This window comes from Stenella coeruleoalba (genome assembly GCF_951394435.1).
Source record: "Stenella coeruleoalba genome assembly, chromosome: 2".
In the NCBI taxonomy this organism is placed as follows: domain Eukaryota; kingdom Metazoa; phylum Chordata; class Mammalia; order Artiodactyla; family Delphinidae; genus Stenella; species Stenella coeruleoalba.
In genome coordinates this window covers 149,737,370-149,760,601 of record NC_137147.1, presented here as the reverse complement: position 1 = coordinate 149,760,601, position 23,232 = coordinate 149,737,370, and the positions used below count along the sequence as shown (strand labels likewise).

The 23,232-nt window shown below is 34.8% G+C and overlaps 1 protein-coding gene across 8 annotated transcripts in view; it reads left to right on the top strand.

Annotated features, from left to right (window-relative positions):
- TCF12 (transcription factor 12) overlaps positions 1-23,232 on the top strand; it is a 383,172-nt gene that overhangs the window by 163,993 nt on the left and 195,947 nt on the right. For all 8 annotated transcript variants that reach the window (XM_079912043.1, XM_079912044.1, XM_079912042.1 and 5 more), the window contains one exon: positions 17,956-18,058. In XM_079912043.1, coding sequence (XP_079768169.1) covers positions 17,956-18,058 — 103 coding nt within the window. The remainder of the gene's footprint in view (positions 1-17,955; positions 18,059-23,232) is intronic.

The window sequence follows — 23,232 nt, the reverse complement described above, 5'->3', positions numbered from 1 at the left end:
CCACTTGTCAGAACATCATTTCATTTCTGTGGGGTTAGGGGTGAAGGTCTGTCTTGTAACTTCTTCATGCTGACATAGAGTGCTATATTCTCAGAGTGGAGGGTGTCAGCATGGGTCTGTAGCATCTCTGCTGATGATTTTAGTTGTCTGCTTATATATACAGGTGAAGAAAGCTACAATTACTTTGATGCCCACAAAGAAATAGATTATTATGAGCAATAATGTTAATCCCATTCTCTTGAGGCCAGTTCTTGGAATTGTGCTAGCCATAGATTCAATATTGCTCAAGCTGGAGCAGCTTATGTCATGGCTACAGTCTGGTCATCATGCAGTTAGCTTTTTTCCTGTGGTAGCAGTTATAGTATCTGTAAAACAATTCAGGAGTGTGCATCAGACACTGAGTCTGTGACTCTGTTGTCATAATCATTAACTGCTCAGTTTTGTACTTGGGGCTGGGGTGGGGGTGGGGGGGTCCTGCTCTGTTCAATTTTCCTATTGCTTTCTTCCTTGACCCTTGGGTTATTTACAGTTATATTGTTTAATTTTGAAATATTTGGAGATTCTGTAGATATGTTTTTATTATTGATACTTAATTTATTCCATTGTAGCCAGAGTACATGCTTTAGTTCTTTGTGTAAATCTGTATTTCTGTCTGGTGTTATTTTCCTTTTGACTGAAGAACTTCCTTTAACATTCCTCATTGTGTAGGTCTGGTACTGATAAGTTTTTCATGTTCCATGTGTCTGAAATATTCTTAATTTTTTGTACAAGGTATAGAGTTCTAAGTTGCCATCTCTTTCCTTCTTCTCCTTCTTCCTTTTCCTCCTCTTTTCCCTGTCTCCTGCCTCTCCCCTTCCCCCCAGCAATCATAGGATTCACTTTGTTTCCCCTCTCTCAGGGATCACTGTCCTGCACTGACCATGTCCAGTGTCTCAAAACTCCTGCTTAATGTATTTTGTTTATTTTTTTATTGTTTCAAGTGTGAGGGTTAATCTGGTCTGTTACTCCATCTTGTCTGGAAGTGGAAGTGGAAATGTAGTTTTTAGTTAAGCTAGTCTGACAGGGACCATGGATTTGCTTCATCAGTAGGAGCCCTATGAGTAGCATGTTATAAATGAATGGAGAAGTGAAGCCAGCACTATTAGCTTTCCCTGCACAACACTGAAAGTACTGGCTTATTCAAGAGATCTTTGGAATTTTGATACCCTGTTTCACTATTGTGTAATTGCTTTCCTTATTACCAACTGTCCCCAAATATTTGTCTACTGATACTTTGTAATCAGAAACCAAAAATATGTTCTTTAATATAGTAATATTAGATATCTGCCACTGACTAGCTGTGTGATCTTAGGTCTGCCCCTTGACTTCCCTGAATCTTTTTTCTTTGTCTCTGAAATAAGTCCTCTGTCATAAATAAATCATTTTCAATCAGGGTTTCCAGATTCTGAAAAGGTAGTGGTAATGAGGGGTTCATGATTTATTTTAAAATATAGTAAATAGTCTAATCCAGTAGTTTACCTAGTGTGTTCCAGGGACCTCTCGGTGTCCCTGAGACCCTTTTAAAGTGCTTTCAGGTTAAAACTATTTTCTTGATACTACTAAAACTTTATTTGCCATTTAAGTATTATTTTCCTGAATGTAATATGGAATTTCTAAATGCTACATGATATATGATGATGTATGCCCTGACAGTTCTTGTGTTTTTAAAATTTCTCAGGTCTAATTTCTCATATGGTAAATATCAGTGGATATGTCCCACATAAAGAAAAGCTTTTTGGTGTTCTCTATTTTTTAAGAGAAAATATTTTTTATTCAAGAGGTCCTGAAACCAAGGGATTCTGAGACCTTGAAAATGGCTGGCCCAATAGAAATTATTCTCTATTTAAGTACATATTCTACTGCCAGATTTCTTGGTGCTGGAGATTTTAAAAAAAAAAATTAGTGGCTAACATTAAGTCATCTGCTGTCATAGTTCCCAAGTTTAAATCAGTTCTCTACCACTCTCTGACCCTGGGAAAGTTATTTAAATTCTCTAGGATAAAATTTCCTCATCTATGAGGTGGAGAAAATATGGTATCAATATATAGTTTAAATTAACTGATATAATACCTGACAGCCCTTGACACAGTGCTAGCATATGGTAGTCATTCAGTAAAAGTTAGCTGTGATGCTTATGATGCCACCAGAGGTGTGCTTATTGACATTTTTGTTTTCTGGGTATCAGCGTTTCATTTTGCCTTAGGGCATTCTTAGCAGCTCTTAATGCAGTATTTCTTCTGCCTTAATGGCACTGCTTATTCTGCTTTGAAGCTGAGCTGGCATGTTACCATATTCTAAACTACACCCAACCCAGGAAGTTTAACTTGGAAGTTGGCAGACTGGCTTGGGCTTCTTTTAAAATATCACGGGTCGTGACAACTTGTCCCTTAAACTAATAGGGAATCTAATATTAGTAATTAAGCCTTTGGAAGCTATAATGTGAAACATATGAGGCTCAGACTTCATACAAAAATTACTCAGTTTATTAAAACATTTTCAGATATTGTCTCTTTCTTCTTCCAAACTGTGAGCTCCTTGAAGGCAAAGACTGTTTTATTCATCCTTGTATTCTGGCACTTAGCACGGTGCCTGATACATTACTGGCAGTAGTACTTACATATACCTATGCATTGTCACACTTCCATATGCACATTTTGACCTCTTTAATTTCATAAGTAACTAGATTAAAATGATATGAAAAGACAGGTAAAAGAAAAAAGAGGTAGTTATAGGGAAGAGGAAAACAAGAAGAAAGTTAAGAGGAGTACAGACAAGAAGATCCCCTCTCAGAAGTGTTGATAAACACACCTGTTGGCATCTACAATAGAATTTAATAGTACGCACTGAAAACATAAGAACTCAAAGCAGACAGGCAGAAAAAAGAGAAAAATCAATTTAAGTTACTGCTATGAATGAAATTGTCACATTGGATTAAGTAGATGATAATTCAGTTTCTGCCACTATTAGCCATGATATCTAAGCAGCACATCTCCCGATGTCTCTTAGGAGGTATATAAAAGAAGACTGGTAGTACTGTGAACTAGTACTGATTATCAAAGAAATGCTGGTCTCCTATTTTTCTCAGTATCTGAAAATTTTATATGATGTGCAAATGTACTTATCTAATCTTATATTTTTGTAAGTATCAGAAAAGTTTGTACTGGGTGCAAATATAGTAAAACAGTATCAATTTAGGCTAAATGTCTAAATTACTGTATAATTTTACCTTTAAGGAAATAACTATGTTCTTTTTACTTTTAATTATGTGTATTAGCTAGAAGTATTCTAAGAAATTAATGCCACTTAAACTTCCTTGTCAATTTCATTTACCTGGATATGTAGAATACACATACACACATCAGAGCCAAGTTTTTCTCTAATAATAGATAGCTATTTGTTTGATTGCAACTTGATGAAGTTGCTGGTTTGTGTTTTATTACCATGTTACATGAAGAATACTGTCCTTAGGCAGTAGAATCATGGTCATGGAGTGAGATGTTTCCACTGAGAAGCATTCAAAACTCATACTAACTGAGGGGACAATAGATTCACCTCTGCTTCTCATACTCACTCTAGGGTGCATGCTTTTCTTAGTAGAATGAAAGAGGGGTGGAACTGTTTTTAGTACATTAATTTTTTTTCTGCTTCCTTTTTAATGAATTCACATAATTTGGTTAGACAAATATATGTATGATATGAGTAAATTATGATATCTAGACATTTGAGTAGCCACAAAAGTCCTGCTTTTAGTGATTAAAAAAAGTTGGTTTGCTCATATTCAAATCTAGTATATGTTTTTCACATTGGTGAATGAGGGCTCCCCGAAGGGGTCACTACTCAGCAGTATGTTGGAGTTACTCAGAGAGAGGCCTTGCTGGTTAGGCAACTGATGGAAAAGGAGATACTTCACGTGCTGATTCTTAAAAGCAAGGAGGTTGACAACATGCAAAAGTGAGTAATGGGTCTTTATTAAAGTGCCGTGAAAAGGGAGGGTAATGTATTTAGAATTTAATTCCTTTGATCTCCATAGCAGTAAAGCCTAATCTAGAAAAGTTTCTTTACATACAGCTTTGAAGTGTTAACATATGGATGGGAAATACAGTGATTCTAAAACTGCAGTTGTAGGATATTTATAGACAAATATAATTTTTTTATCTTTATTGGAGTATAATTGCTTTACAATGGTGTGTTAGTTTCTGCTTTATAACTAAGTGAATCATTTATACATATACATATGTTCCCATATCTCTTCCCTCTTGCGTCTCCCTCCCTCCCACCCTCCCTAATAGACAAATATAATTTTTAAAATGCTTTCTTAAATTAAGAAAGAGAAGCTTTGTCAGAAATATTTTAAATGCTTTGTCAAACAAAAAAATTCTAAAGTTAAAAATGAGGGATTGTTCAAAATCCAAGAAAAACTTGCTGAGTTCTTTCTCTAAGCTACTCATTTAGTATTGAAGTCTCTGCTAAGAGGACCAGGCTTAGTTTTCAGAAGCCCATTTGTCATTAAAAAGTCATCTCTAAAAGTTAGGTTTTGTTTATCAGATATTTTCAGAGTAGTTACACCTGCCTCTCATATCTGATGGTGATGCCTTTCTGCTTTTCAAAGGAAGTCCTGACATTTCAGCTGCTACGAACACTGCAAGAAAAACTGTATAGATCAGAAAATAGGGGCACTACCATCCTTTGGTATTACGTAGAAATAAAAATTTCTTTTTTGCCCTTTCTTTGTTGGAATATCCATATGGTACCTGTGGTCCTCTAGCCAGGTAACCACCATGGGTTTTGAAGATCTAGGAACTGAAGAAGGGGACGATGGGTTTGTGTATAACTAATCCTTGTACATTCAGTTGCTATATCTGGATAGCTTCATTGCTGCAGAACAAATCACAAATTCCCTAAGGAAGACTAGATGCCTCATCTGATGCTTTTTCTCTGGTTGAGCCTCAGGTTGAGGTTGGATTTCATTCAGGCTGTTACCCTAAAGATTTTTATCTCTGTGGGAATATATATATATATATATATATATATATATATATATATATATATATATATATATATTTGCAATTTTCATTGCCTAACAACTTAGGTCATTCAGATGTCCCCTTTAGTTTATTGGAATGGAGTTACACAGTTTTTCTCTAGAATTTTTCTCCCCATTTTGTTATAATGAATAATAATTCTTAACTGTAATTGCCAAGTTATTATCATAAACTCCATCTTAAGGAGGGAACTCAACTGCTGGTCCTAATGGTAGAAATTTGCTTCTAGGTTTGTTGGAGCCTCTGTTTGCATTCTCTTTAGGAATTATGTCAACATCACCGAAGATTGCTGCAGTTTATTACCACCTTGGGCAAGGGGAATGTTCTTCAGGAGGAATTAAATGCCTGTACTTGATATCTACTTACCAAAGGAGATTTCCCATTTTGTTTGCTTTTTCTCCATCACAATCCATGGGTTCAAAAAGTTCTCAAAAGCTCTTTTGACTGTCCCTATTATTTTGAGCACCACTAGCCAAATTAGGTGGTTTAAAATTTTTTTTGTTTTTCTATTTTCCTGGCTCTATTCCTTTATCACCTATGTTTGAATAAATACACTCTTCATTTTGTGTGGCTCCAGCCTATCATTGAGCCATTCAGTTCACAGTAATTCCAGGGAGGAACAGTTATTTTTAGAGAGACAGCATTGCATGATGGGATGGAGTCAGACTGCCTGGGTTTAAATTCCCATCCTGCCACTTACTGTTGTATACCAGGTGAATTATGTAAAATTTCTGTGCCTATTTCCTTATCTATGGCATGGGAATAATAGTTCATGGGGTTGTAAGGATAACGAGTGAAGCCCTTAACTCAAGTTCTGGCAAGTAGTACCATTAAATGTATGCTGATGCTATTATTAATGCAGGCATAGAAAACCTTAAATCAGATATATTGAATGAAGACTGGATTACTCCTAGAAGGAATCGCTGACCCTTCAACTATGACCCTTCAACTTATTTGTTTTCATCTTTAAGGAAATAAATCTCGGCCAGTGGTTCAGCACCCATATGAACCAGTTAGCAAAAGAACATTGTTTCACTATTATACTTTTAATTCAGATTTACTCTTAAAAATGAGTGGCTTTAGTCATAGGGGCAGGAAGAGGTAGTGTAAGTGACGTGTGATACGTATCACCATGGCTCATTACAGAATCCAAAAGTATGGTCCTAAGTATCCTATCCTATGGTCCTAAGATATGCAGTGTTGTTTTAATCATGAACTATGAATTATTGTGTCTGTGAGTCAGATTCTAAAAATCAGCATCAGCCAACACTGTTGCCATGGCTCTAAGAGCCTATACAACACTGGGCATTAAGACAGGATACTGGCAACAAACTAAAATATCTTACTTCTGTCAAATTTTGCTGTATCAACACCTGGTGTAATGACTACAGTTTTAATTACAGAACCTTAAGATGAACTAAGGAGCCTAATGAAGATTAACTCATTTAACAAATATGTCTTGAACATTTATTATGGTGAAGGATTGCCTTTGCACCCAGGTCAGACTATTTCAGATAAGAATGTAGCTACATAAGGGTTAATGAACTAATAAGGAAATGTAATGCTGATTGCTTTGTTTTTTGCCAACTGGAAAGTGCATCACAAATTAGATACAGCTTGTAAGTGGACTTTGGAAGCTTTCTTTCAGAAGTTTGGGGTTGTCTATGGAGAACTTTCTGATTCTGTAAGAGATTTTTTTCCCTAAACAATAATACATTTCTATTCTAGAGAATAGTTTAGTAATATCTAGTAAATTTAAAGTTGTGTATGCTCTGTAAGCCGGTGACGTTACTCCTAGGTATTAACCCCTAAAAAGTTTCGTGTAACTTCTCATATGTGTACAGAGAGACACATTACTAAAGTGTTTATAGCAGCCTTGTTTGTAATAGTGGAAGAGCTGAATGTCATCAAAAGGGGGCTGGGTAGATAAATTGTGGTATTTTTATAAATAGAACATTATACGGTAGTGACATGTATATACCAGTGTTAACACTTTTCCAACATATATCAGCCTTACATATTGACTGTTAAGTGAGTATAGAAAAAAGTATACTATTTAGATAACATTTTAAAACATGCAGAGTGGTGCTTTGTTTAGTTAGAGAATATGCATATTTAATAAAAGTATTAAGTAATGCATGAAAATGATTTTTAAAAGAATAAGTTTAAGATAGTGTTTACTTCTGAGGGGAATTTGGGAGAATTCCATAGGGTTTTAAACTATACTGGCAATGTTTTATTTCTTGAGTTGTGGATACATGGCTGTTTATTACATACATTTTTTTATTACATACATTTTTATATGTTCGAACTATTTTAGAAACATTTAAAAATTGGAAGAAAATGTGTCAGTATTGTTTGCATTTCAGTTGAGGTAAAATGGGAGTCTTGTTTTTCTTACATAGTTGATGCTGTTTCTTTACATTTCCAATTTTCTACAATGAGGGTATGTTATTTCAATCATATTAAAGGAAAAAACTGAGAAACTATATTTTTCAGAAAAACAATAAATGGTTTTCATAGAAATTTTAGGAGATAATAGGCAAGTAAGATAAAAAATTGTAAACTTGTTACAATTTTCTAGTCTTTTTCCTATAAACTTTATAGAGGTTAAATATTATTATACTCTGTACCAATTAATTTTTGTTCTAATTTTTCCCACCTAATATTATAAAATAAATGCTTAACATATAGGACTGGTATTTTAGAAATTATTTTAAAATATACTATTGTACCGAATGTAAGAACATTGCTTTGCTCAGTGGCTGGTATCGTATCATGTCTTCTTACAGTTATTTATTGCTTCTTAATGCATGGGTTTTAATAAACTTATGTTATTCCTAGGTTTGATTTATTTGAATTGATTTCACGAATATCAGCAAATATTTTTAAATATTTATTGAGCAGTTTTATGTTCAGTCTTAATCTATTGACGTACAGTAGTAGAAGATAAAAGGTTTAAAATATGTAAAATCTAAGGTTCTTTTGCAACAGAACCCATTTTATCTTTCTTTTATCTAATTTTCCCTGGTTGCATATAGTGCGTGAACAGGATAGGGGAATTATGGTTTAAAAATGTGAGCTCTGTAAGACTTAATGAGGTACTTGTGGTGCAGAAGAAGAAATAATAGCGGCTAATATTATTTTTCTGTATACCAGGCCACATGACTTACAAGATAATATAGGCTAGTTCTTCTCCAACTTTAGTTAGAGAATATGAATATGAATGAACCCCCTAAAGCTCTTCTCAAAATACGTGTTCTGATTTTTTAGGTCTAGGACGCACTCAGACAAGTGTAAAGTCAGTATGTTTGTTTAGGAGTAAGCTAAACTAACAGGTTTCACCAATTTTGCCCACTCGCCTCTAGCAACCACCAGTCTATTCTCTGTATCTGTGAGCTCCGGTTGTTTGTTTTAAGATTCCACGTATCAGTGAAATCATTAGGTATTTGTCTTTCTCTGACTTACTTCACTTAGCATAATGCCCTCAAGGACCATCCATGTTGTTGAAAATGGCAAAATTCCCTTCCTTTTATATGGCTGAATAGTATTCCATTGTATATATATATGCATACATACACACCACATTTTCTTCATCCATCCATCCTATCCATCCATCCATCCATCCATCCATCCATGGACACTTAGGTTGCTTCCATGTCTTGGCTATTGTATATAATGCTGCAGTGAACATGGAGGTGCATGTATCTTTTCAAGTTAGTGTTTTCATTTCCTTCAGGTAAATACCCAGAAGTGGAATTGTAGGATCATATGTTAGTTTTATTTTTAATTTTTTTGAGGAACCTCCATACTGTTTTCCATAGTGGCTGCACCAGTTTACAATCCCATCACCAGTGCGCAAGGGTTCCCTTTTCCCCACATCCTTGCCAACACTTGTTATTTCTTGTCTTCAACCATTATAACAGGTGTGAGGTGATAACCTCATTGTGGGTTTGATTTGCATTTCCCCAATAATTAGTGATGTTGAGCACTTTTTCATGTCCCTGTTGGCCATCTGTATTCTTTCACATCCTCTGCCCATTTTTTAATAGATTGCTTGTGGGTTTGGGGTTTATTTTTATTTTTTTTTTTTACAGTTTAGCTGTATGAGTTCTTTATATGATATTAACCCCTTATCAGATATATGATGTGCCAATATTTGCTCCCACTTTATAGGTTGCCTTTTCATTTTGTTGACGGTTTCCTTTGCTTTGTGCAGAAGCTTTTTAGTTTGATATAGTTTCACCACTTGTTTATTTTTGCTTTTAGTGTCAAACCCCCAAAATTATCACCAAAACCAGTGTCAAGGAGCTTACCACCTATGCTTTCTTCTATGAGTTTTATAGTCTCAGGTCTTATGTTCAAGTCTTTAATCCATTTTGAGTTAGTTTTGTAATCTTTTAATAAACCTTTTATATGTGTAGTCAGGATGTTAGTTTAGGAATAAACTAAACTAACAGGTTTTCTTCAACATTTTATATATGCTGCACTACATTTTATAGTACAATTTTTAAGGTAGTTAAAAAATACAATTGTTATAAAATACAATCTCTAGTTTTTTATTATTATATACAGTAAACAAAATTGGTCTGCCAGATTACCTTAAACCATTGCCAAAAGCTTGTTCTCTTTGTTTACCTTTGTGTTGTTTGATAACAAACCATTCTTGGTCCAACATCAGTCCACAAACTGTACTTTGAGAAGGACTGACAGAGAGTATCATAAATTTATTAGAAAGGAAGGACATGTTAAAGAATCCGTGAGTGATTTTAAGTTATGTGATTTAAAACATGTTCAGTATTGTTTTGTAAACACTCCTGCGAATTCTAATTAGAAGACAAAAGCATTAGTGAAGATTTTTAATCATGTGCAGTTCTAAAGTAACACGAGAAACGCACTTTTTTTATCCTTTGCCTCATGACTTATTTTTCTCCTTTAGAAAATACATGGGATTTTTTTTTTAAAAACTATATATTAACATGACCTTTTAATATAGCTTTTGCAGCCAAATGTAAAGTCAGTATGTTTGTTTAAGAGTAAACTAAACTCACAGCAAGGTTTCCTCCAAGTTTTCTGTATAGTACACTGTATTTCATAGTATAATTTTTTAAGATAGATAATTTTCTAATTGAGTTTACTTTTCACTATTTTAAATTCTTGTTCTAAATGGATCATCAGTTCCTGAACTGGAAGGAACTTATTAGCCTCTGTAAGTTTTGCCAGTTAATGGGAAGAAGGCAAAAATCTTTATATTAGAAACCATCAAAAAATATTATGTTTCTTGTCTGAATTTAGTGTCTAATTTTGGGGAGAACCAGATAATACTTGGGGTAAAATTTTTTTAAATTAAGTGTTGTTTTTTCTGTGTTCTTCCAAACATCAGTCCTTCTGGTACTGCTTATCCATAACCTTACAAACTGAAGTTGCAGCATTATTATTGATTTACATTTTTATCCTTGAATTTTATATAGAAAATAGTTACAGTATAAATGGGTTAATAATTTTGAAATAAAATAATTTATTTTACTTCCTTTTGTACTTGTAGTAGAAGAATGTTTTTACTTTTTATGTATCATGTGTTAATGGATTTATGATTTTGATGTGGTCATTGCTGGAGAAATTAACATTGAAAATCTGTAAGGAGGATTGTAGATGAATTCCAAAGACATACTCTTCTTGTAAGTTTTTATTTAAACATAAAGAGAATATAGAATTGAACACTCTAGAAGATGGAGACCTATAATATAGAAAATGTCTGCCAGAATTAAGTCTGATTGCATCTAACAGATGACATTAGCAGTTACTTGGATAAATTTGTGAATATGGTTGGCTCAACTTAGAACTGAATCTGAGTGAACTTTTTTAGATGATCCTTTGGAATCTCATGTTTAAAAGTATTTTTATGCACTTGTACTAAGCAGTATTTCATGTATCCATCATGTTTTCTGAGCATCCCTTCCACCTCTAAAAGATTTTGATTCTTCCTGTCCTCCCACCCATGGTAATTCAAGACTTGCTCTTCAGTCTGGGGTTATAGTAATTCTGCGAAACCACTTCTTAGTGTTCATAAATAAAAAGTTATCTATAGAGGTTGTTCATCCTCTCAAGAAAAACTTAAGCTCTTAGGTGTATACAGAGTTCTGTGCTGGTCTTTTTTGGAATGATAAAAAGGAATGAAACATTGTTGCCTTTTAGGACCTTGTGGATCTCCATGACAAAACCCAGATCTATCAAGAAAATTTATTATGTTTTAGCACCTGACCTATTTAAGGATAACAGAACCTTGACATATTGAATATTAAGTTGCTTTTTCATATGTAGACCTGATTCATTAATGCAGAGCATTGTTCATTTTTCATTCATTCATTAACAGATTTTACTAGTCACATACTATGTGCTTGTTAACATACTTGTCACTAGTGATAAGAGTAATGAGTGATATAGACACAGTCCCTGCTTTCAGGTAACAAACTATTGTGATTAGATCAACTCACTTGTCTTTTTCATAGGTGTATTTATTTATTTATTTATTTATTTATTTATATTTTTGGCTGCGTTGGGTCTTCATTGCTGCGTGCAGGCTTTCTCTAGTTGCGGCAAGCCGGGGCTCCTCTTCATTGCGGTGCACGTACTTTTCATTGTGGTGGCTTCTCTTGTTGCGGAGCACAGGCTCTAGACCCGCGGGCTTCAGTAGTTGTAGTACGTGGGCTCAGTAGTTGTGGCTCATGGGCTCTAGAGCGCAGGCTCAGTAGTTGTGGAGCACGGGCTTAGTTGCTCTGCCACATGGGGGATCTCCCCGGACCAGGTATCAAACCCGTGTCCCCTGCATTGGCAGGCGGATTCTTACTTAACCACTGCGCCACCAGGGAAGTCCCTCATCGGTGTATTTAACTGAAAGAGACACTTTAAAGAATTTGTTTAAAAGCTATAACTTTATTTATCTAGACATTTATTTTGCTAATCTGTCATAGGTAAATAAAGAAATACAATAAGGACACTTTTTTTTCTCTTTTAAACTTCATTTGTTATTTCTATGTATTTTTATTTTCGTTTTACTTCTCTTTTAAGTGTGACCACTCATTTATATTAGGCCTCATTCAGAGCTTTCTGGCAGCTTGTGGCTATTGGCTGACTCTCTACTAGCTTTGACCACTTCGAAGCTATAGGACTTCACTATTTGGTGTGAAATCTGTGGCTCTTTGAATACCAAAAATCTGTGGTGGTTTGTTCAGTTCCGTTAGATAAGCTAGCGCCTTATTAACTTTCTTTCTGCTAGTTATTGGGTGTTCTATGGAAATATTAATTGAACCTTTATATCTGAAGCCCTGCAGCATTTTAAGGATTTAGCAGCTGAAACCTCCCATCCATCTGTCATTTGTTCTGAGGATTTGAGAAAAAGAGACATGGTGCCTGACTTTTCAGAATTTGTAAGACATAACAGTCTCTGAGATGATAGTAATGGCTAGGATATATTGTGTGCTTACTATTTGCCAGGTACTTTTCCAATTGCTACTACATACAATAACTCATTTAGTCCTTACAACAACCTGTGAGATAAATATTGTATTATTATTATTATCCCTGTTTTACAGATAAGGAAACTGAGGCAAGAAATGTTCCTTTGCTTCAAGTCACACAGCTAGTATGTGGCAAAGATGGAGTTCAGGCCTGCCAGTCTGGCTCCAAAAATTCCACATTTATCCACTATACTGTACTGTGCAATTATAATAGATAATTATGGTATAATTTAAATGGATAATTAAATAGGTAATTTCAGTAAGTGTGAGCAGTGACATGATGGAAATGCCTGCTGCTATGGGAGCTCAGAGTGAGTTCACCCAATTTGGTAGGGTCAGGGAAAGTGTTTCTGAGAAAGTAAATCTTTATTGAAAGAGCCTTTCTCCCCATCCCTTTTTAGCTATTGAAAAGAATTGTAAAGAATATTTTAAAATAGAATTAGACGGTGGTTTTCAAACAAAGAAATAGCCACATAGGTTAGAAAAAACATGTCTTTTCTCAACTTGGGAGCGTTCTCTGGTGATTACGCCATATTTATTGGTTGGGTGAAATAAATTTTTTAAAAGCTATTTAAAGAATTAGGCAACAAAAAAAGTTACCATAATTTTGAGGAGACAAACAAGAGGAGAGCACTATTATGTAAATAATACTAGGTGCTTTTGTTTTGTTTTGTTTTTGATAGAACAAAAGATTGGATTGATAATGTGCAGTGTAAATTAGTTTTAAAATGGTAACAGCTTTGATTGATTAGAGTCTGTTGTCATATTGTAGCAAGGATTAAAGTTTCTAAATTCTGTACTGTAAAATGAACATAGAGAAAAGTATGAAATACATTTTATAGAACATATTTCATAATATCAAAGCTTTTATGAAGTGTTATGTATTCATAGGTGGGAGTATTTAAGAATTGCAAATTAAATTGTCATTTAGATATTAAATATAGAATTGAACAGTTTTTGTAAACTGTGTATCAACTGATTTTATCAGTTATAAAATCACTGATAAAAAAAGCACTTTTGAGTACTTTCCATTTTTATTGTAAGACAAGAACAGTAATTTTTTAGGGTTATTTGGAAATACTTTTGTGCTTAGCAGCATACTTTGGCTAAAAAGCTACTATGATAGATGAATCTGATAGTATTGCTCTGTCCTTCATAATGTAGTGTTTATCATCTCTCATGTATGAAAATCTCATTTTTATTAGCAGCTATTTTCATGGTAAAACCATTTTCCAGAATTCAGGATCTTAATAAGGAGCTCCAGGGGATCAGGTTTGACTCCTTTTATTACCATGGTAATGCTTCATCAGTTTAAACTGTGCACCATGATAGTTCTGTATTTAATGATCTCATTGGTTCACTTCCCTTTTTTTTAAAAAGCCAGCTGTACACTTTATTTTTTTTATTGTTTATTTTTATTTTTTTATTTTTGGCCATGCTGCATGCAGAATCTCAGTTCCCCGACCAGGGATCAAACCTGTGCCCACTGCAGTGGAAGCTCGGAGTCCTAACTACTGGACCGTCAGGGAATTCCTGGTTTACTTTCTTTATATTCCAGAATTGAAATAGCATTCACTTATCAATACCGCTGAATGATCTCCTTGGGCTTCATTTTAACAATTGCTTGCTTGGCTTTTGTTCCTTTCTTGTTACTCCAACCCCTCCCTCAGGCCAATCACCTCCTGCTCATTTTCTCCTGCCATTTGATACTCTAGCTAGTCATTGCATTATTCTGCTTCCTTCCTTGCTCTTCTGTCAACTCCATTCTGCATTATGCCTTTTTGCCTTTCTGACTTATGGACATCTATGCTCTTTGCTTAACTTAACTGTATGTGGTACTTAAGGGGTCTGCTGTTTAAACTCTGGTTTAGCCAACCCATTTCTTTCATTCAGGCTCTATTTGATATCTGTCTTCTACTTAAAACTAAATGGATGAATACTTACCTGCATATATAAAAACATTTTGTTATTCTAATTGCTTTAGATTGTTTGTTAACGGTGGTATTTCTCCCTAATTTATACTTACCTGATACTTCTGGTGTTTTAATGTGGTTCTGGTTGGGGGGAAGCGGAGAACTCAGCTATCACCTATGTAGACTTGAGTTTTTCCTTTCCATATATGAAAAAGATTTTTATTTCCAGATTGTCTAGGTTCTTGCTGCTAGAAGTGTGGTGCATGGGCCAGTAGCATCACCATCACCTGTTGGTTAGAAATGCAGAGTCTTAGGCCCCACTCAAGACCTTATGCTTCTTAATCTGAATTTTAACAAAATCTCTAGTCAATGGATATGAACACTGAAGGTTGCAAAACACTGTTGGGTAGGTATCATCTCGCTAGTTGACACAATTAACATGCTGACTGATAAATACCTGTGTACTTTTCTGAGCTGATCTTATTTAAATGTTTATAAATTATTTTGTAACTATTCATCCTGGTCCATCAAAAGTTATATTCTGGGTGGGTATCACTTCTATTATGAGGAAGCAGTGATAAGAATAATCTCAAACAATAGCCAGTCCCAGTTTTTTAAGTGAGGTTTTGTCACACATTAGATCTGAAACTATGACAAACTTTGTTTGTTTGTTTGGCTGCGTCGGGTCTTAGTTGTGGCATGCAGGATCTTCGTTGCGGCGTGCAGGATCTTTCGTGGTGGCGTGAGGGCTCTTCCTTGTGGTGTGCAGGCTTCTCTCTAGTTGTGGTGCATGGGCTCTCTAGTTCTATCACGTGGGCTCCACAGCGCACAGCCTCAGTAGTTGTGGCACGTGGGTTCAGTAGTTACGGCGAGGGCTTAGTTGTCGCGCGGCATGTGGGATCTTAGTTCCCTGAGCAGAGATCGAACCCATGCCACCTGCATTGGAAGGCGGATTCTTAACCACTGGACCACCAGGGAAGTCCCTGAAACTATGACAAACATTTTTGAGTCCAGTTTCATTGTTCCATCCTCCAGCATCAGTTTGCATCTGTGGATGAAGAACTGTTCCTCTCTTATCTTTTAGTCTGTGGCTTTTCAAAAGAATTTTGTGCACTTTGAGGTGTGGGAAAAAATACTCAAATTTCTATTTAATTTTTATCTTACATGAACGAAATTATGACTTACTGAAATTTGTTATATTGGTTAATAGTATATGTATATAATTTACGAGTAAATAGATATGGAGGGCCCATATTCATATCTTGCTTGTATGTGATGACACAGGTTTATAGATTCCTCTGTGGTACAATATGACAATCCCAGATTTTATTATTGGACTAGGAAATAATCTTGTAGTAAATTCTATACTGTACATTGCTGTATGTGGTTGCAAATGGATAAGAGATAGTACTTACTATTATTTGTGTATGGTTCATAGAAAAATAATTCTGTTTTCTGAGCACATATTAATAGGGGCTTAGAGATAGATCTTCTCTGTGCTTACTGTGATATATGTTATATGTGAAGTTAATTCACTGTGTGTACAGTTATTTGATGATACCCTGAAACTTAGATTTATTTGTATTATTATTTATATTATTATATAATATTTATATTATTTATTTATATACTTGCGCTTTAGGAAATAGTTTAAAATGTTTTTAATGTTTTTATTTTCATAGTCATGAAAGAAAAAAGTTCTTATTGCACTTCAAGGAGGAAGGGAATTGAGAACATGCAAAATTAATCTTTTATTATCCTTTAACATTCAAATAAAGTGTGAACAACATGGCTGACCTACAAATGCATTTATGTTTGCATTTTTCAAGAGCAATACTGTTGTTTAATAATGATAAACAATATTTCAGTGAGGTTTTTTTGTAAGTTTCAACGTCTTCTTTTGACTCTATGCCTAAGAATGGCAGTGGGAGGGAGTGGCAGAGAGAAACACCCAGATGAATGTGAGATAGTAGGATGTCACTTAGCACCTCAAGGGTGTTCAATTTTAAGCAACAGAGGTAAACTCCAAGGAGTGACTTTAGCTGGGAGCCATTCTATTTTGTATATAGCTCTTGCTGCGTGTGGCTGTGACAGACAGGACTATGGTTGTGGTTACCAGAGGACACCCTTGTGGTCATAACCAAGTTGTGTCACCAAGATTCTTCCTGAGTGTCTGTCACATGTGTATCAGTGATTCTAAAAGTAGATAAAAATGAAACAAAGATTCATTTGGGAGTTAGCACTCCCAGCAGATTAGTTTTAAAACAGAACAGCAGAAGGTGTTGTGACATGCATCCCCAAGCAATTGTAATGATTTGACAGTTATTTAGCCCTCAATTCCTAGCCCTTTGGTTGAACTGACAGCATGCCTGCAAAGATAGTGAGGCCTGTTTCAGCCCCATTAATGTCTTCTTGAATGTTAGCCTGCAGTCTGGGTAATGATAAATGTTCGCTGATTGATGATTTTATAGTCCCAGAGGATTCTGGGTGGTTTCTGTAAGCCAGGGCAGTCAGTTTTTGTTCTTGTTTGGGCCTCTTGTAAGATTTTCTGATCTTTACTAAAATCGTTTTAAGTTGGCAAAAGGGTGGGTACCACCTCAGTTTTAATTAACTAGGGGTTCAAAGCCTTGTTTAGAAACTATATGATTTTGGAGGTGATGCTGTATTTAGCATGTATAAGAGTCTGAGAACCAGAACAGCTTTTATCCACTGAGCTTTTTGTAACACTTATTGTATTTGTGAACTTTCATGTCTTTTAGGCTCCTTCACTTTTAAAAAACATGTTTTAAGTTATAAGGATAAATTTAATAACAGCTATTGTGAAATAATAACATTAGCTTTATTGTTTTCATGGTGTTTGCAATTTCATTTTTTAGATTCTTAAGAATTTAAATTAACTATCTTTGTGTTTTCTTTTTTACATGGCTCAGTTTCTGTAGGAGTATATCTTGTTATACTAGTATTAAAAGGAGTATAAGCAGATCTTCTTTTGCTAAATATTTGTTTGCCATTTAGGAAAGGATTCATTTCTAGTATATTGATTGTCGATTTTTTAAAATATTTTAAGTAAATCTTATAATTGCCCAACCCTTTATTGATAGGGTATGGAGGCAGAGAAAGGAGGATACAGATAAACATTTTCCTAATTTATTGTAACTCAGAAATATATTTTCTTAGTTCATCCTTTTAGAACTTTACTTTTGTCTGTAAAGAAATTGTAGGGCTAATTTTTTTTTTAATCTATAAAGAAATTTTTTGACTTTAATATCTTAAAAGGAATAAAAGCAGCACTTCTGTTTAGTTTTTCAAGTAATGAACCAGAAACTTGGTTAGGAATGACCATTTGTAAGTCTGTATATTAATTAGATGAGTGTCATTATGCTCAATTAGCACGACTGCCAAATAATCTCTTTAATACTCCGGTCTTTTTTTTTTTTTCTCTAGGGTTTTACAGACAGCCCTCATTACAGTGATCACTTGAATGACAGTCGATTAGGGGCCCATGAAGGCTTGTCCCCAACACCTTTCATGAACTCAAATCTAATGGGTAAGTTGGTAATTTCTCTGCAAGTAGTCTTCACAGAGCCTCTTTGGTCAGAGACATTTTTTATCTCCTTGTCCAGGATGGACACCTAAGTATGTAGAAGAAAGTTTCTAAGTTTCTAGGGGCATCTGGGCTTTCTTTGTTCAGCTAAGTTTGAGGGGCAAGCGTTCAGAAATGTGGTTCCTTCTATTAGAGCATTATTGTCATTGCTATCAAAAAGGAAGCAGCAGGGTTTTATCTGTTAGTTTTGGCAGTGTCTGTGCCATCAAGCATTATGTTTTCTGCTTTCTGGGCAGGGAAGCATTTCAGAGACATTTGTTTGTAATTTACTATTTGTCTTAACAGTTGTATATATGTGGTAATTAAAAATATGACAGCAGTGATTTTAGGCAAATTTTACTCATTTTGGGCAGTATTTCTTTTGACACTGTTTGATCAAAACATAATAATATATTTAAGTGTTGCAGTATTTGTTTTAAGCACTTGGGTTCTTATTGGGGATTTAAAAATTTTTCTTCTGCTGTAGTAAAGTTGTACTTTGAACGACATTACCTACCACCTAAACCTGATTATTATTTTTGGCAAAACCTTTAAGGTTAGCCATTCTCTATATCTCCCCCTACTCACTGCAAACCAGCCCTCCCTTCCTCTCTCCCCCTGCCCTCTCACTTTCTCATATCAAAGTTTATAGCTATTCAATCTGAAATGATAAGCCCCCAATTTTTTCCCCCCAGTTTGGATGCCACTCTTTTATTAAGCGAGAATTTTACCTTTTTGCAGAACCTGATTCAAAAGAATCTGTTTTATGACATTATTTTTCCTTCTTGTTTATGCTGGGGCTGAGCACATTACAAAAGCTTTATTTAATCTGTCTTACTGGTTGTCAGTGGCGTCATGTTAATATGGAAGGTTTGTGTAATTGACATTGATTTCATTACTTTACTTCTTAAGGACATGACCTATATTGTGATCTTAGAATTGTCCTTTTAAGAGACAGCCATGCTAATCTAAGTGGATTACCCAAATCCAAAATCCTGGTGGTCTGCAGTTTCTTTATAAATGGTTTTGTTTAGCACAGTCTTTATTTCCCTTACCCTCCGTAAAGTATTGAGGAGATAGATTCTGATATTTCAGTGTGGATTTTGCCTAAGGCAGTTACCACTTTGAAGCCAGAATCATTGAGTATGACACAAGAGTAAAAATAAAACTTGTGTTTAAAATGACAATTTGTTTCAACATAAATGAAAGTGAAAATGAAAATCCTGGTATTAAATATATTATCATTCCAGGTAAAAATCAGAATTAAATATAGAACAAAATAATTATCCTTGCATTTGGCCAGGGAAAACTTTGTAATCTATCTTCTAAATTTTCTGTCAAGCTTACTATCAAAGTAAAGTAGATGTGACACTCCAGATGGTTTCCTTTTGTAGTATAACTTTTCCCCAAGTAGCGTTTAATTTATGGTAAATATGGTAGAGCAAACTATAGTCAGTGTTTTTGTAATTTCAGATTGAACTAAGCTTTCTTAATTAAAGATATAACTGAATTGTGAAAAATCAGAAATTGCCCTTTTTTATATTTATGTTCTTACCTTTATTAGCTTACAGAGATGACTCTTAAGTTCAGTAAAATTACATCATTAGTGCAGCTTTGAGCCAAGGTGACTGTTAAAATTGTGGGGTAAGTGTGGGAAATAAATGAATTCTAAAAAGTATGCATGTCAGTCACTTGCTCTGAGTAGTTGTTGACTAAAAATATTTCTGTAATTCAGTTTGAGGTAACATTTTCTTAGTTGGAGCAATTATGAACATGTGCTTGTTAGTTTCTTCAGTTTACAGATAATTATTAGAATACTTTCAGTAATCACCCATACCGTATGTATAAAATCAGCATCTAAAATAAGTCTTGAAATAAAAAACTCAGGTTTATAAACAGATTGATCCCTTCACAGTACAAATGAGAAAAATCTGCATTCATCTGAACTACATTGTACAGTTAACCAGGTGCAGCTATACATTTTCATTGTATGTTTTAACTACCTAATCTTAAAAATGTTAATTTACCTATAAGAAAGGGGAAAATGACCCTGAAGAAGATTAGGCAGATATTGTTCAAAAGGATTTCACTGGTTTTGGGAATATCTGATTTACTACACTTCCTTCCTTTTATTTTCAGTACAAATGATCAAATGAGATATCTAACAGTTGAGTCTAAGCAATCTGCAAAATCTAAAAAGCTTTTGGAAATGAATATCCTTTAAATTGTGGAGCACCTCCATACAGCAACAGGCAGTCCCACTTGATGTGACTTGACGTAATTGAACTGTTAGATACCCCCAAATATGGGTTTATAGCACTCAGTAGAGTTACGGTGGATAGATTAACTTTGTTAGCCATTTGATAATTTAGGGGAGTTTTCAGGCTAAAAACCTGCATTGTTAAAGCAGACCTGAGATGTGCATGGCAGTATTAGCAAGCATTTGGAACTATTGATACCTAGTTGTCATAATAGGTAAAAACTTCAGAGTGATTCTGTGAATGATGAGTGCTCAGAAACAGTTAAAGCTAACTGGAAAGCTGTAACATGTTTCATCATTGCTGTCAACATATAAAAACACCATCTAAGGGGGGGTGGAATTGTGTGTCTAGGGAATGTTGTTATTTTTCGTATTGTGTTCAGCAATAAGCATATTTGCCTAAAGAAATAGTGGATTGTAGAGTGCTACTATCTTTCATGATGGAGCTCTCAAATACTTTAATGATTTTGTACATTGCAAAAATGAGAAATTTTATCTAACAAGGGTTGATAATGATTCAGTAATGAACAGTTTGCCACAGAAACATGCACTTCTGTATTCATTTAGATATTTTGAAGTGTTTTACATGGGAAGTAAAACTCATGTTGAAACAGTGTTTCTTTTTAATGAATTCCAGAATTATCCTGTTGATTTGTCAATATGGAAAAGGGTGTTTTTCTTATGTTTCAAGTGAAATAAGTACATCCTTTTGGCACATCACTAAGTAATTAGCATCAAACAGTTCTGTACTCTACTATAGTAAAACTGCAAAGCTTTGACAATAGCAGTAAATTGCAGTAGTATCACCAAAGAGTCTTATTTATTTCTGTCCTCTTCCAGCTTTGGTCCATTTCTCCACCCTTGGGCCCTTCATTAATTTCAGTAATATTTGCTTTCCTTTACCTGTTGTTGATTAGATGTATTTTCGGTGATGGTAGGAGTAGTTTATTAATTGGACATAAAGGCAAGTTATTTTATAGAATTGCCTCCCTTTGATTCCCAAGTTATTGTGGAATAAACTACTCTATCTACTCCTCCATGTCTATCAAAGCTTTACTTATTTTAGGTGGTGTGTGCATGTATTGTCAATGGGAAACTTAAGATAGTACCTTCAATTTTCCTTTTTTCTGAGACCTTCATTTGTGTTCCTTTCTGAGACCTATGTTGCCTCTAGAGATGTTTTGCTAGTATTGTATCTTTTAAAAACTGGAAGCAACATGTGGTGGTATAGGAAAAAATACAGGGCTGAGAGTTAAAGAGGTCTGGATTTTAATCCAGATCCTGAAAAATAACCTTCACCTTTCAGATAAGGTATTGCTGTATAGTCTCAAAGGTCTTCTGTAGCTCTAGAATTTTATAATTCTATAATCTCATGTAATATCTTTTATTCAGCCCTGGAAAAGGCTGCAACTAGAGTTGTAATTGATATTTTGCAAATGATAAAGGTACATAATGATAAGGTACAAAAAAATTGTGTTTTTTCTTGAGGTCACAGAGTCAATAAGCGGCAAAACTGAATGTAGAGCCCATGTATTCTGACTCCCAGTGTTCTTCCACTAGGCACGTTAGACATGTAAGATACTGGTTCTTTCTACATGATGCCTTCAGGGTTGCACTAGCTGAGCATTTTCCGAAACTATACGTATGGAGACACTGCTTTTGAGAGGTGACTATGAAAAAGAGTTCCATAGGGACATAACTTTGGAAAGCATTATATATCACATGCCCCCTCTTAGAGATTGAGATTGTACTTTGGGGTATTAAAGGGATGGTACTTTGGGAAAATAAGGCGGGGAGCTTATTTAATTATGTTTAGCCCATCACATTCCAGAATCAGATGATGCACAGAAGCCTTTTTGTAAAAAAGCATCATTAGCCTATGGGAAACTAGTTTTCTATGGAGCACACACTGGGACATGTTTGTAGGTTGTGTTAAGGGAAAAATAAAAGATAAAATATGAGAGTTCTTTGAAATGTAAAGTAGCACAAGGTTAATAATACTGCTGGGTATACTTTTATAAGTCATTTTAGGCATCTTAGCTAATTTAACAGATTGGGTCCAGTTGTTGCATTGTTAAACCTCTGTTTTGTAAGTATTTGACTTATAAACAAACCAACAGTCCTTCCATTGTTGTTAGAGTCTGTTTGCTCAGCCCTGCCCTTCTTTACCTGACCGAGTTTAAAGGGCCCCCCTCTGTTAGCAGCTACTGCATTTTATTTTCATCTCATTGTGGATTAAATAAGTTTCTCTGGGCTTGTCTGGGAATTTAAACCCAAGTACACTGTTTTCCTATATATTCAGTATTTCAAACAACCAAATTTCAAAGAAAACTCTTGTGTACTTGATTCTGCCTACACTATACTTTATGATTACTCCAGAAATCTCCTAGAGTTACAAAAAAGTGTAGAATCACCATTTTCAGGATATCAAAACGTAATAGAACCCTGCCTTCAAAAAGATCTCTAACTTTGACGTACAGAAATTCTTTCGATAGATGAGATAATGAAAATGATTATAATTGTGCTTAGGGGAAACAGTATAGCTTACTGTCTGGTTTGACAGTATTTCATAAGAATTAGGCCTTCATACGTTGTCCAGTGTTTTATTAACCCCAAGTCTCAACGAAGGATGAGTTATTATTCATTGATCTACGTTCTCTGATCTTTAGATGCTTACAAACACAAAATGTTGGGACTGGAAAAAACTTGAGTGAACCAGACCTAGTTATTGAAGAAACCAAAACCAAGAAAAATGAAATGAGTCGTTAATTAGGAAACAGGGATCTAACCCTCTTGATTCTAACTTAGCTCACAGCCCCCTTCTACTGCACTGCTTTTTTTTTTTCTTTTTACCTCAACCATTTGTTCATTTGCTCCT